The following is a 14,822-nucleotide window of genomic DNA, read 5'->3' on the forward strand; positions in this document are numbered from 1 at the left end:
ATAAAATTATAAATGAAGTTTATTAATTTTAGTATTTATAATTTTATAAATTTTAATTAAAGACAAAATATTCGTTTAAAAAAATTTAAAAAGTGTATTATTAGTAATTGTCTTTTTCCAACACAATTTAGAATAATAAAAGTTATTCTTTTAATTTAAAACAGTATTTTTGAGATACATATATACACACGAATATTTCTTTTGAAAAAGGGAAATAGAAATTCAATAATATATATAATTAAATGATGAAATTGTTGTGTTAGTTTCCTTGAATTTTGGAGTGTCTAGAAAGTGCTGAAGATGAAAAATGAGTGAACTAAAACAAAAGAGAAATTTATAGAAATTGTGAGGAATGTAATTGTGAACCAAGGTATAGATCAGAAAAGTGTTCCCACAAAGCAAGGTAGCTCAACTCAATGGCATCATCATTTCTGGGTACTTCATTTCCCAACCACTTCACACAAACCAAACACTCAGCTGCTCCTCAAAGTAGAGGAGTTCCAACAAGGAGGAGAGTGCACTTAACAACAACAGCAGAGAGCATGACAACTGTCATAGAGAAACTGGGCATCAAGATTGAGAGAAACCCTCCTGAGTCCAAGCTCACTCAACTGGGTGTTAGGAAATGGCCCAAGTAATACTTCTTTTCTTCTATTTATTTTTCCAATTTCATTTCAGTTATTTTAGTGGTGATTTCTTGCTCCTTTTGTTTTTCTTGTGAGGTTTCGGTTAAGATTTTTTGTTTCATAGAATCATGCTATGTGCCAAGGTTTTCATGGCATGTTCATTATATTTTTGTGCCATGGGATTGAAGTTGATTTTGTTAAGCTGTCTGTATTATGAATGACTGAAGAAATCACAGGAAACACCTTTTTGAGGTTCTTATATGCCTATTACCTTAATTAACAAATTAGGTAGACCTGAAAGGCTGCAAGAAGCTATCTCTTTAGTTGACTCTAATATAGAAGTTGCAAGATATATATACTACAAGCTTTCATGTTTTCAACCAACTATTTTTTTTTGTTCTTTCAAATGCATTTGATCTTTCTCTGATTCGGTGTGACAACATTTGATGTATGACAGATGGGGATGCCCTCCAAGCAAATTCCCATGGACATATGAAGCCAAAGAGACTTGCTATCTTCTGGAAGGAAAAGTGAAGGTCTTTCCTAGTGGGTCAACTGAATCAGTTGAAATTGCTGCTGGTGACTTGGTTGTGTTTCCCAAAGGGATGAGTTGCACTTGGGATGTGTCTGTTGGTGTGGACAAGCACTATAATTTTGAATAAAACCTACAAAGGGTGCCTATCATGAACAAGAAACAGGGATTTCATGATTTGGTGATGCAGTTGGAACTAATGAGGAGTTTGGATTGGTATTTAGCTTTCGAACATGTTATTCTTTTCTTCTGTTTTTCTCATGCTTTTTCTCCATTTCACTTAGTTTAGTTACACAGTATTAATAATGGAATGGATTGTATTCAACTATCGTTAATATTGATGACAAACAAGATGAGTTGGATTAGGATCATAGGAATCTCCTTGAATTAAAGTTCTTAGTAGTATCTCAAACAACTTTCTCCATACAAGCAATATTTGACATTTAGTGATTATTTAAAGGAGGTTATGCCTCCTTTGAGACCTCCAAAATAGTATTCCCTATATAAATGGGTATTGTATGAAACTACCCAAATTTAAGAGACAATGGCTACTTCATTACATTGTGTGTGTGGTGGTTTTCATTGTTCCTCTTCAAAAGCATTCATTCTCGGATCAAGCTTCGTGTCCTCTTTCACTTCTTTCGTTGATTTTATTTCTCGATAAAAGTGAGGGATGAAGTGCCTGAAAATTCGCTTAAAATTTCAATTGACTTCGTCAGTATTTTGTTCTGAATCAGTTCCTTCAGTACCCTACATTTCTGTTGCCATCTCCTTGCATGCAAGTCCTCACAACTGTACTTTGGTATTTGAACAAAAAAATTGGAATGTTTGATTAATCATTATCAGAAATCCACATGGAACTTTCTTAGCAGCCTTAAATTCTTAAAAACATAATTATATTAAATTTTTAACCAACAGATATAGAGTTTATGATTAAAATATAAAATAAATATGAACTTAACTTTAGTAATATATATGCTCAATCAATTATAAACTATCATAGATATAACTTTTATACTAATCATTCTAAAACTTAACATCTTATAATAGTGATGATCTATCACTAAATGGTATAATTTTTTAAGTATATGTGAATTCTAATTAACTTATAAGATGTACTTATAATAGTCTATACTTGGATAAATCTAAACAAGTAAAAACAGAACAAAAGTACTCCACTATTAATCCTAAACCTACGTTGAATCATAGATATGCCACCTGCTGTAGCATTGTTAAGGCCCTCAAACTGTCTTGTCAAACTAAAACACAAACATCAACAAGAAAAGCGACAACATACAGAAAAAGGAGGAGATGTCAGGCTCAGCAGATCCAATGGTGATATCATTCGGTGAGATGCTCATCGACTTTGTTCCTGACACATCTGGTGTCTCCTTGGCTGAGTCTAATGCTTTTATCAAAGCCCCTGGAGGTGCTCCTGCCAATGTTGCTTGTGCCATAGCTAAACTTGGTGGAAATGCTGCCTTCATTGGCAAGGTTCTTCATTTCTACAAACATTCATTTCCCATCCTATCATTGAGATTATTCATTATCAAGGTTTTTTAAATTAAGGTGGTGTCACATTTTTATCACGTTTCTTGTTATTGCATTTAAAGGCAGTCACACACAGCTGTGACCGCAGACATCTCAAAAACCTCTATGTTGCAGGCGATTTTTCCTATATCTTTTTTCAAAACCTTGTTGGTTATTTTTTTTTTTGGTCCTTTTTACTTAACGAAGGATTGATGATTTCAATGTGACAGGTGGGAGATGATGAGTTTGGAAGGATGCTAGTTGATATTTTGAGGGAAAACAATGTGAACACTGATGGTATTTGTTTTGATACGGAGGCAAGAACTGCTTTGGCTTTTGTGACATTGAGGAAGGATGGAGAGAGGGAGTTCATGTTTTATAGAAATCCCAGTGCAGATATGTTGCTGGCGGAGTCAGAATTGAATATGGGTTTGATCAAGCAGGCTAAGGTATTTCATTATGGATCCATTAGCCTGATCTCAGAGCCATGCAGATCAGCTCACTTGGCTGCCATGAAAGTTGCTAGAGAGAGTGGTGCTCTGCTCTCCTATGATCCAAATGTAAGGCTGCCTTTGTGGCCTTCTGAGGAGGCTGCCAGGTCTGGGATCAAGAGCATATGGTTTGATGCGGACTTCATCAAGGTACAACTTTTCTTAGTTTTCATTACATTTTCTAGAAGCCTAGAACATAGTGAAGGGTGTGTGACAGAATAAAGCTATTTAGATCACGAACTTATTCTATTTTTTCTATTGAGCGGTGGGCCATTTGTTTTTGTTATAAAATAGTAGAACAAGACGATTCCGGATGTCAATTTTTCGCTCAAAATGTCTAGTTTGTAATATGATCAAATGATTGTACAAATAAATTGGTCACTGTATATGCAGGTGAGTGATGACGAAGTTCAATTTCTAACACAAGGTGATTCTGAGAAGGAAGATGTTGTCATGTCTCTGTGGCATGACAGATTGAAGTTGCTTCTTGTCACTGATGGAGAGAAGGGTTGCAGATATTTCACAAAGGTACAGTCCAACATCCACCCATGTTTTTGAAAATAATGTTTGATTCAATAAAGCATTTTTTTAAGGAAACCAAGATAACGCATTTGATTATTAGTACTGGTTGGTTACATGCATTTATGCAGTTAAAGAGCTTGTCATCCCATATTCAAGTAGGATTTTATTTGTTGATACGCATTTTAGGTAGATATAGTGCAATCTAAATTTACGTCTTTGGATATATTGTTTGACTGTAGAACTTCAAAGGAAGGGTAACTGGATTTTCAGTGAAGGCAGTTGACACAACTGGTGCTGGTGATTCTTTTGTCGGTGCAATTCTCACAGCTGTGGCCAGGGACGCTTCCATATTTGATGTATCTCTCTCACTCGCACTGTAGAATCTTATCTTCTCATTGGCTGAAGCCTTTTTTGTTTCCAAGACTAGAGTTTGTTATCTTGCCATGGGCTGACATATTTTTGTTTTATTGGATCAGAATGAACAAAAACTGAGAGAGGCTTTGATGTTTGCCAATGCTTGTGGAGCAATGTGTACAACACAGAAGGGTGCAATTCCTGCACTTCCAACCGCCACAGAGGCTGGGAAATTTATTTCCGACTCTAAAGCCACATAGACTCTCTTCCACATTTCATAGTCCACAGGACCAGCCATTGATTCTTCATATAGCTTTCATATTTGATACCTAATGACTTGAAATTGTTGTTTCTGTTTATGAATAATAACCGATTTGTTCTTCCTTCTTTGCATAATGAGTGAGTGTCTATAAGCACATCCTAGAAGCCAAAATTATCCAATGAAAATATGACATATTTGTTTAACACAATCGCAATAACTATGTCTATATCTGTTATAGAAAAATTAAACGGTTTAATTGCCTGCTCCCTCTTCTCCCCAAGGATATGCTTCAACATCTCCAAAGCCAATCTCACAGTCTCATCCTCTCCAAAGAGCTTGGCAACTAAAAATGTAACGGCATTCACGGGTGGCTGTTTCCCTTTCCCCATTGCCACCAGATACACTCCATTTGCCTCTCTAGCTTTCTTCCGTTTACACAATCAGGACAAAATTTCTCCAACTATGTCACCATCATACAATGTCCTGCATATGACCAAAACGAGACACTTCACTTGTTACTAGAACTTGATTGTTTTTTAGCAAGCGATTAATGAGGAAGAATCTATAATTTCTATTAATCAAACGGTGGATACTAACGAGGAAAGAGTCCTACACCAACTAAGTATGAGTACAAAATGGAATGGAGGTCAAGCTGCAAAAGTAAGAAGAATCACAAAAAGGGGAAAAAGTGGCAAAAGGAAGAAAAAGAATGGATAGATAAGAACAAGAAGACAGAGTTTTAGAAATAATCCATATTGCTTCAAGAAAGTAAAAGTATATTTTTTAAACCGTTTAAGGTACTGAGGATGTCAAGCGTAGCCCTCCCTATCGCCGGGATGATTTCAACTGAACAAAATCTAAATGAGACCACAGTTTGATGCACAGACTACATCTTTTGTCACCTATTTTAAAAATACAAGGAGAATCATCATATATACAACTTTTCAAAATACGTGATATAGAATATATTTTTTTTTAATCTATCAATCTATAATATAAATAGAAGGCACTTCTCAAGTAAGTTCTAAAAAATTTTAAAAAGAAAAGATTTCTCAAACTCATTCTTAGAGTAACAAGTGGCACGCTTATAACTTACACGTGTGCAAAATCTCATTTCTTTAAATACTCTCGTTCTTTATATACTTTCAGCGTTTCTCTCTTTCCTATTTTTTTACTTCCCAATTTCTCTTTCTTTTTCATTGCCTTTTGGTTTCTCTCATTCATTTCATGGATTTCTTCTTCTATGGGTTTGCTATATGCTTCTTCATTTTGGGCTTCTCTAGGTGATTGTTGCTTCTATGTTTGTTTGTTACGTTTCACAGCATAATTTTTTTTTGTTTCTTATCAAAGTTGCTTGCTTTTAATGTTTCAATCTGATTCTTTTCATCTCATTTACGGTTTCTTTGCTCCACTAATCTTGATGTTTTTGCTTCTTTGTTTGTTATGTATTTTCGCAACATAAAAATGATATTTTTTTTTGGTTTTTCTTATAAAAGTTTCATGTTTTTCATGTTTCTGCTTCATCTCTTTTACCGTTTCTTTGCTTCTTTGTTCTTCACATTGTTGCTTTTGTGTTTGTTTGTTATGTTGTTTCACATTATAAAAATAACTTTTTTATGGGTTTTTTTTTTATCAAAATTGCTTGCTTTTAATGTTTCTGCCGATTCTCTTCCTCTCATTTACGGTTTCTTTGTTCCGCTAATCTTGATTTTTTGCTTCTCTGTTTGTTATGCATTTTTGCAACATAAAAATGATTTTTTTTTGTTTTTCTTATCAAAGTTTCGTGTTTTTCATGTTTCTGCTGATTCTTTTCATCTCTTTTACAGTTTCTTTGCTCCATTGTGTTGATCAAGAGTGATCAAGAGCTTTGAAGAATCCAAATCCAAGGTGTTTGATGAAAGGCTGGTGTTGCTGCTGTGTGTTGCTGCTGTGTGTGGGTGGGATTTGAGTAGATTAAAGTGTGATCCACTCTTTTGTTGAATCTAAAACTGATATGAATTAAAACCTTTTTTTTTAAAAAAAATTCAACTAAGTGAAAAACAACCTGTTGTTTTGTCAAATCAATCGGTTGTTTTGTTCTTAGATGTTTTAAAATAGGTTGAAAGTTATTTGACTTGGTTGACTTAACTGTCAAACCAAATCAATCGGTTGTTTCGTGGTTTCAACCGATTGTTTCTTTGAAAATCCTAACAGAATTCTGTTTTGAATGATGAATCTGTCTTAAATGATTTCTAACTAAATAGGCTCCTTCATTAAATGTTTTGCCCAATCTTTGGAAAATATAAATAGTTTTTTATATGTTTATAAAGAGTAAGAAACAGTTTTGAGAAATTCAGTTTGACATATTTGATCTCAAGTTTTCAAGATTCACATCAAGCTTTGGATTTTCAGGTGAGAGTGAAATAGGATTGCAATTGTATTCTTTTCAGATTGTACTTTGATAAGGTGTAATCCTTTCTCAATCTTCTATATTTTTGTTGTTGTATTGTCAAGGAGTGTTGTGTGTTCTTGAGGTTTCCAAGATCAATACTCTTGGTGTGGTTTTCCAAAGGTAGTGTGTTTCTTGAGGGGTTCAAGGTCACTACTTTGGTGTGTGGTGTTTGTAATCTGGTTTGATTGCTTAGTGGATTACCTAGTGGTTTATGGGAACTGGATGTAGCTCTTGTTGTAAGAGTGAACCAGTATAAATTGTTTTTGTGCATTTCTCTTTCTTTGAGCTCCTTTAATTCTGTTTTTAAGTTGTTTAAGTTTTAACTAGTATAAACAACCGATTGTTTTTATGTGTTTTGCTTTAAAACAGTTTGTGTTCTTGGCTATCTTGATTCCTCTTCTGGATTTCTTCACAGAATTTCATTAAACCTTCAAAAGTTTTCATAAATCTCTTATAAAAAATTCACCCCCCCTCTTGTTTAAGGTCATATATTCTAACACATTGTTCTTGACATTTTTGCTTCTGTGCTTCTTACATTGTTTGACAACATAAAAATGATTTCTTTTGGATTTTCTTATCAAAGTTTCTTGCTTTTCATGTTTCTGCTGATTCTTTTCATCTCTTTTATGGTTTATTTGCTCCATTGTTCTTATCAAAGTTGTTTTCTTTTAATGTTTCTTTGCTCCGCTAATCTTGGTAATGTTGCTTCTCAGTTTGTTATGTTTTTTCACAACATAGAAATGATATCTTTCAAGCTGGTATTTTTTTCATTTCATGTATTTTATGGTATTTTTTTCCACTCTTTTTCAATATTTAGTAATTGTTTTATATTGTTTTATGAGACTTTATTGTTCTCTGTGTTATAGTACCCCACAGATCAGATTTGGATGACTTTTTGAGAATGGAAAGCAAGGGAAAGTTCCAGACAATGCACCTATTAAACAAGGTATGTTTCCTTTTATTTTTTTTTATCTTATTTCAGATTATTATTTACGAAGATGTAACATGAGTTTTGTTTTGAAAATGATCATGCTTTTGTTGATCATGCTTTTGCCATTGAGTGGGCCTCGGAACTCGGAGAAAATTGGTTTTTGGTGGATAATGAAGGTCAAAGACAAGTTGTTAAGTATAATATGGATATGTCATATCCAATGCTCAATGGAGGTTGGAGTGAAATACGCAAGTTTTATGGTCTTTCTGGCGATCACGTTGTATATTTTGATTATGTTGGAAATAAAATTTTTAAGTTTACTTTGTTTAAGGGAGAATCTACCGACTTATCTGTTGATAAATTTTATGATCGTCTTCAAAACTGTGGCTCTCTCATTGAGGGTTTTTATGATCATTTCATTATAGTACTATCACACTATCAGTGTGATTCCAGTTTTCTGGTAACTTTTTTTGCATAAGTTCTGTTTTTTTTAACATTATGTTACTTAATTACTATATTCATACACGTCTCTATTTACTTTTAGGATGTTCCTCTTGCTTTTGCCAATTACCTTCTAGAAAGCATGTTAGAGTATATTGTCCTTCTTGGACATAAGAGTGAAGTAAAGTGCAAAATTCTGCTAAGGTCACCTCCGAAAGCTTAAGTTAAATTTGGTTCTGAATGGAGGCAATTTTGTCAGATTCATGCACTTCATGAAGACGATAAATTGATATTTGAAGCTAATAGAGGAGTGACCCCTGTCCATATGAGGGTGTTAGCAGTTCTTTGAAAAGTCGCAAAAATTTATTTGCCAAGGACAATGTTATATCTATTTTAATATTACAAGTTATGTTTCCTTACATCCTCTTTGTTTGAATTTTTTGTTTTAATTTTGAAGTTTATTTAATATAAGCATTTTAGCAATATGTAAATTTAAAATGATTTGTAATATGGAAATATGTACTGAATAATGTAAAGTTGAAATGTTGTCAATTTTAATTATAACATAGATATCATCACACCTAAGTATACCGCCTGATTGTGAAAAAATACGTAGTATATCTTTAAAAAGACGGGTAAATCTAGAATGTGTTGGCATAAACAAAAGTGGTTTGCGGTAAAACAATTATCAGTACATAAACTTCATAAAAAGTTATTCCTTTTTTTGTTCGTTTCAAAATTTTCTCAAAATTTACCAATGTTTATTATGTTATATTATAATGTATCCATTTGGATTTGTTTTTTCAAAGAACTTCTGAGGCATTTACTGCAGTCTATAAATTTGTCCTTTTTTTTATGACTATTATTTCATATTATATTACTTTTTTACATTTGATAAGAAAGGTGGTGGTGTAATTTAATGTGGTGTAATTTAATGTGGTGTTCACCTAAAATTATTTTTTTTCAAAAGAACATACATTTTTATTCATTTAATTTAATGTATTTAATTTTACTTTTAATCATGTTAATATTATTTTTTTATATTGATATTATAAAATTATGTAATTTTATGTCAAATATTATTATGAAATTTTTGTTTTTCATCTGCTGATTCTTTTCCTCTCTTTTACATTTTCTTTACTCCATTGTTCTTGATATTCTTAATTCTGTGTTTGTTACGTTTTTTCACAGAATAAAAATGATTTTTTTTGGATTTTTTTTATCAAAGTTGCGTGGTTAACTATGACGCGAAAAGCTGATAAAGGTTTCATCTTTGGTCAATTTTTAGAGAAAGTGTTAATAAAGTTTGTATTTTTAGATGTATTCAAGTCATAGATAGGTTTATTTCTTCATTTTCATGTTTGCACAGAATTTGTCGATAAAGTTTTCATTTTTACACAGTTATCCCATTTCGTTAAAAACACTTTCTCTAAATATTGTGTATCTGACACTCCAATTGAGTAAATTTAAATATGTTTTTAGGCCTTTACTTGCGTGCGTTGTATTGGTTTTTTTTTTTTTTTTGTTTCTATTACCTTATTAGCTTAAGTCATTAATGTTGCTCTCTGCGCTTTGTATCAAGTTTTTCTATTTTTTATTTCTTTGTGTTCTTCTGTAATTTGTCAACGCCACCGCTAGTTTCATAGGCTTGTATCTTGATTTTCATGTTTTACAGAGAAGTGTTAAAAAGTTTGCATTTTTTCAAATATTTCGGGTTTTTTTACAGAACACATGCTCTTAAAATTGTGGATCTGGCACTTTGTACTTTCACTAATGTTGTATCTGATTTTATACTTCTACCGACTGTTTTGCATTTGGTTCTTTTGTTTTTATTACCTGATTATGTTAAGTCATTAATGTTGATCTCTGCGCTTTCTATCTCACTTTTGCTCCTATTGATTTCTTTACGTTTTCAGTAATCTGTGAATGCCACCACCACTTTCATAGGTTTCTTTCTTCATTTTTCATGTTTTAAATCTGATTGCACAGTATATCAAGCACCGAGGAAAGATTTTTCCCTTCTTTTGTACGCATCACAAAGCAAGAATGCATCCGTTCAACGAAGTTGTTAAGATTTCTTGGTTATGAATTCCGTTCTTTTATATTTTCGTTCTTCTGTACATATGGTTGTTTTCTTCATAAGTTTATTTATTTTTTAATCGTTAATGGATTACTTTTTTTTTGGTAGTTATGGTTTCGAGATTTTATCCTTTGAACTTATTTGAAAATTTTCATCTGAAAGACATTTCTTTTCTATTGTTTAACTCTCTTCTAAAACTTTATCTGACTCATTCAAATTTGTAGTCTTTTAAGGTTTTCACCTTTTTCTGTTTATGATCTGCATCTGTGTATTCTGGTAATCTGTGTATTATTTCAAAAATTTTAAAGCAAGGGTTCATTTTCTTTGCTAAATAAAAGGCTCTTTTGCAAATCTCCAAAACAAAGCTACCTACAATTTCCATTTTTTTGCAAAGTAGGGTTTTCAGATCATGTTAGAAATTTCAAAAATTCTGAAGTCAAATGTCTTTTTTATGCAACCTGACAATTATATTTCCTGCCTATTCATGTTTTTAACGTCAAACTAGCATTTTCATTAATCGCAATGCTGAAAGTAGAAACATGTTCTTATGAATCTAAAAGAAAAATTATTTGCATTTTTAAATTTTCGATTTTTTATGTGTTTAGTCTCTTCTATATAAAACCTGATATGCTTAATTATTTTTTTTGTCATTCATTGGAAAATTTGAAACTGAGTTTATTTTTCATTACTTGTATATTCTTTTTCAAGTTATTTAATTTTAATAATTAATAATTATAATAATTATTAGTTGTTATAAATTTTTAATTATAAATAATAATAAATACAGATTTATAATAATATATATATAATAATAATTATAAAAACCAAAAGATAAAATTAATATTGTTTATACATACGCGTATTATGATTATTTTTCTCTTATGACATATTTCAACTAAATGTGTATTCTTAGGTCAAATTATTTTCCATTTGAAAATTGGAATGTTTTCTTTTTCTCCCAATACTCTTATTTTGTTTTGTTACTATTTTCTAGATATTTCAATTTGAAATTGTAAATTTTTTTTTGTTATTTGGGTAAGTAATTTCATACCACTTCTTCAAAATATATATATATATATATATATATATATATATCGGTATGTTTGTGTTTTACATTGACCTTTGCATTCTACATTTTCTTTTTACTCAAAGGTGACCTTTACCATGCCTGTGTTAAGACAAAATACAAACTGTGTCAAAGATGTTAGTCCACAAAGTGAAAATTGGATCTTGATAGCAAGGGTTGTACGATTGTGGTTTGTTTCTGATTTCAAGAAAATAAAGTTTCCATTCTCTATGGAAATGGTTATACAAGACATAAATGTAAAATGCTTTATCATTTTCTTTCATATTTTTTTTAGTACAGTTTAATGTAATTTTTATTAATCATGCTTAATGGTTGTTGCTATCTTTCAGGGTGATAGAATTCATGTTTTCGTTAGAAGAACACTTATTTATAAATTTCAAAATGATATTTTTTAGGACAAAGTTTATTCCTTCAATTTCTTTAGTGTGTCTACTAATTCAGGATCTTATCGCACTACCCGTCACCAATACAAAATAAATTTTCAGTTTGGAACCAAAGTAAGTTGTGTTGCTAATGATCTGGTTTCATGTACAATACCTCAGTACACCTCGATGTTTGTGTTTAGGGCCCATGGTTTTTATACTAATTATTTAGTGGGTAAGTAATATTGTTTTACTTGAACAGATTTCTTTGGACATGTGTTTAAACAAATATGTTTTTATAGATGTTATTGGAATATTAATTGGTGTGGGAACGGAAAGAGAGCTGAATAGATCGGGGTCAACAACTAAGTTAAAAGTGATTTCTATTGAAGCTGATGGGTAAGCTAATATTTTGTACTATAACAAGTCCAAAATGTTTTTTCAATGTTTTTTCTTACAACTGTAATTTTAATTTACAACAGTTACCTCATGGAGTGTACTTTATTTGGTAACTATGTTGATGAGCTCAATGCATTTCTGTCAAGTAGAGAGTTGCAAAATGTTGTCATTAGTGTGCAGTTTGCTAAAGTAAAGATTGTTCAGGGTATGTAAAGTGATGAAACTATAATTTATTTTTAAATTTTTATTTATTGTATTTGCATGATTTTTGTTATAAACAATGCATTATATTTCAATGTAAACAAGGTTTGTCTACAAAATTGCTTGGAATGTACCAAAATAATATATAACATACAGTCCAAAGACGATACTGAACTCAAGAAAAGGTTAGTTTAATACATTGTTATTCGATACTTAAAAAGGTATGACCCTTTGTAACCACAACTTTAACATGTGTAGGATAATTGAAAGTACAAATTCTCCTACTCAGGGACTCAGTCAAATGTGTGATTTTGGAAAACAGAATGTTGAGGATGAATTCCTCAGCTTGATTCATAGAAATACTATACAAGGCCTCAAAGATTGCAAAGAGATATTAGTTATTTTATTAAAAGGTTTATTGAAATGGATTATTAATAATTTAAGATCAATTTTTTTCTTTTTACAGGAAAGTACTTTTGTTTTCTTAGCTACAACATATTGTAGCTGATGACGATTGTTGTTGCACAACTTGCTTATGCGGTAAATTTGTTTACCCAAATTCCAAAATGTTTTTTTGTGAGAAGTGTAACAAACATGTTATCAAAGTCAATGAGAGGTAATGTTTGTGTTTGCATGAGTTTATTTAATTACATATTACTTATTACTTATTGTATTATTATAATAAATATTAATTATTATTCTATTAATTTTAATTAATAAAGTATTAGTTAATTATTAACTGTTAACTATATTCATTAAGTTATTGGTAGAATTTGTAAACCTTTTTTGTATTTTATATTTAAGGTATAAGTTGAAGGTGCGAGTAATTGATGAAACAAATTCCACTACTTTCATTCTATTTGATAGGGATGTCAGTACATTGATCAATAAATCTTGTGCGAAATTATTTGAAAGTCATGACAATGTAAATTTTTGAAATGTGCATATGTCTATTTATGCATATAAGAAAAGTTTATTATATTAATTTATATTTGTTTTCTAATATTTAGAATGCTGATTATGGTGTACTACCAAAAGAATTTGATCTTTTGATTGAGAAAGTTATGTCTTTTAAAGTTGGTTGTGTTAAAGATCAATCTCTTAGATTTGACCAATCATTTTGTATCAAAAAAGTGTGTATTGATGATAGTACTATACAAAGGTTTTGTGATGGTCGTGTGGAAAATGTGGTATGTTTCCTAATTTCAGTCTATTATGACTTTCATTTTACCTTGAAATTTCTTATCTATAGTGTTTTATTTTAATATAATTTAAATCTCATGTTGTGAGGGAACCTTATTCTCAGAAGAAAAGATTGTGTAGTGTTAAAGATGTCGAACATGATGATTCCTCAGTACCACTTTCTCAGGTAAATTTCATTTAAAGTATTATTTTAAAAAAGTTCTAAAATTTAATCTTACTAACATGTTTTCTTATCATTTCAGGATTTATTTAATAAATTTTCCAATGAAGTTGTTGATTTGCAATCTGAAACTGTTGATTTAGGCATTGATAGTGTGTTAGCTATTGAAGTGGTTGCTCCACGGCTTACAAGAGATTTTGCTTCACCTGTGCACACATCCGATGATGATATCACAATGAGGATATTAAGGAAGAATATCAAGATCGAAAAGGGAGTAGTATAATTTCTTAGTGTTTCTCTAATGTTTTGTAACTTGAATGATATATTTTGATGTATTGTAGACTTCTTTTAATTCCTATGTAGAACATATTATGATGTTTTAGTACAATTATATTTTTAAATCTCTTTATGTAATATTGTTGTTTTCATATGTTGACATTATGTTTCAGGTATGTAATGACCTTATCCTTAATTTTGATGTTGTTAAATTTTGTTGTTTTTCAATTTTATGTGTACATTTTAATTTATTTAATGAGTTTGTTTTTTTGTAATTCATATAATGGCTTGCTTTTTTTAACAGTATTTTTTAACAATGGTTTTTTCCTGTTAAGTAAATAAGCTTTTAGTTTTTCTTTAATTCATGAATTTATATAGATTAATATAATATTTTATAAATGATAATTTGTTCTGGTTCGTGTTGGAGTTTATAAGACCATGTTTGGTCTTTGTTCTAGTGCTTTTGGAATGTTGTGCATGTTCTCTTTTATCTTAAACAGGTTTAAGTAAGGAGTTGTGGATGTTACATATTCATCTGTCATGCTTTGGAAAAGCTAAGCATATTATAAACCACTTTTTCCAGCTCCTTGTAGTTTCCTCTGTTTTTGTCCTGCTTGAAGGGTTGCCTCTGTTGGAGGAACAACAGTTTGGTTTGTTCTGGTTTGGTTGCTGATTTAGGTAGCCTTTGTTATGGTTTTCTAAAATGCCAAAGTTGGAGGAACTGTTTTCAGGGATGTCAAGTTCTGGTGGCTTGCAAGAGGGGAGTGTAGGGTCAAAGGTGAATAAAGTATATGTTAGCATGGAGCTGGATTATGGTAGTTGGAATAAGAAAGGCTTGGAGATGTTAGAACCTGAGTCCAAATAGCACAAGTGTAAAGAAGGGTTTTGCTTGTTGTTCAAGATGCTATGGTGGCTTGAGTATAGAAGATGTTAG

At 31.1% G+C, this 14,822-nt stretch overlaps 2 protein-coding genes across 3 annotated transcripts; both read left to right on the top strand.

The window, feature by feature from the left end:
* Positions 1-319: 319 nt before the first annotated feature.
* LOC137828145 (uncharacterized) lies at positions 320-1,529 on the top strand. Its single transcript, XM_068634596.2, has 2 exons — positions 320-634; positions 1,084-1,529. The coding sequence occupies exons 1-2, from the start codon at positions 417-419 to the stop codon at positions 1,286-1,288; spliced, it is 423 nt and encodes a 140-aa protein (XP_068490697.1). The 5' UTR covers positions 320-416; the 3' UTR covers positions 1,289-1,529.
* Positions 1,530-2,341: 812 nt separating this feature from the next.
* LOC137828144 (pfkB-like carbohydrate kinase family protein) lies at positions 2,342-4,444 on the top strand. 2 transcript variants are annotated; one of them, XM_068634595.2, is made up of 5 exons: positions 2,342-2,652; positions 2,919-3,329; positions 3,573-3,707; positions 3,941-4,057; positions 4,178-4,444. In XM_068634595.2, the coding sequence occupies exons 1-5, from the start codon at positions 2,470-2,472 to the stop codon at positions 4,313-4,315; spliced, it is 984 nt and encodes a 327-aa protein (XP_068490696.2). In that variant the 5' UTR covers positions 2,342-2,469; the 3' UTR covers positions 4,316-4,444. The 2 variants fall into 2 exon arrangements, with proteins under 2 accessions (XP_068490696.2, XP_090161550.1); XM_090305424.1 differs by having other exon boundaries at positions 2,604-2,727.
* The last annotated feature ends 10,378 nt before the right edge of the window (positions 4,445-14,822 follow it).

Source organism: Phaseolus vulgaris, chromosome 7 (genome assembly GCF_051622355.1).
Source record: "Phaseolus vulgaris cultivar YP4 chromosome 7, ASM5162235v1, whole genome shotgun sequence".
Lineage (NCBI taxonomy): Eukaryota > Viridiplantae > Streptophyta > Magnoliopsida > Fabales > Fabaceae > Phaseolus > Phaseolus vulgaris.

What these genes read in the sequence shown, in the direction of transcription:
- LOC137828145 (XM_068634596.2), top strand. Translation starts at nt 417, where the DNA reads ATGGCATCATCATTTCTGGGTACTTCATTTCCCAACCACTTCACACAA. An exon ending in GGTGTTAGGAAATGGCCCAA is followed by an intron (nt 635 to 1,083) that starts GTAATACTTCTT and finishes GATGTATGACAG; the next exon opens with ATGGGGATGCCCTCCAAGCA.
- LOC137828144 (XM_068634595.2), top strand. Translation starts at nt 2,470, where the DNA reads ATGTCAGGCTCAGCAGATCCAATGGTGATATCATTCGGTGAGATGCTC. An exon ending in TTGATGCGGACTTCATCAAG is followed by an intron (nt 3,330 to 3,572) that starts GTACAACTTTTC and finishes CTGTATATGCAG; the next exon opens with GTGAGTGATGACGAAGTTCA. An exon ending in GTTGCAGATATTTCACAAAG is followed by an intron (nt 3,708 to 3,940) that starts GTACAGTCCAAC and finishes GTTTGACTGTAG; the next exon opens with AACTTCAAAGGAAGGGTAAC.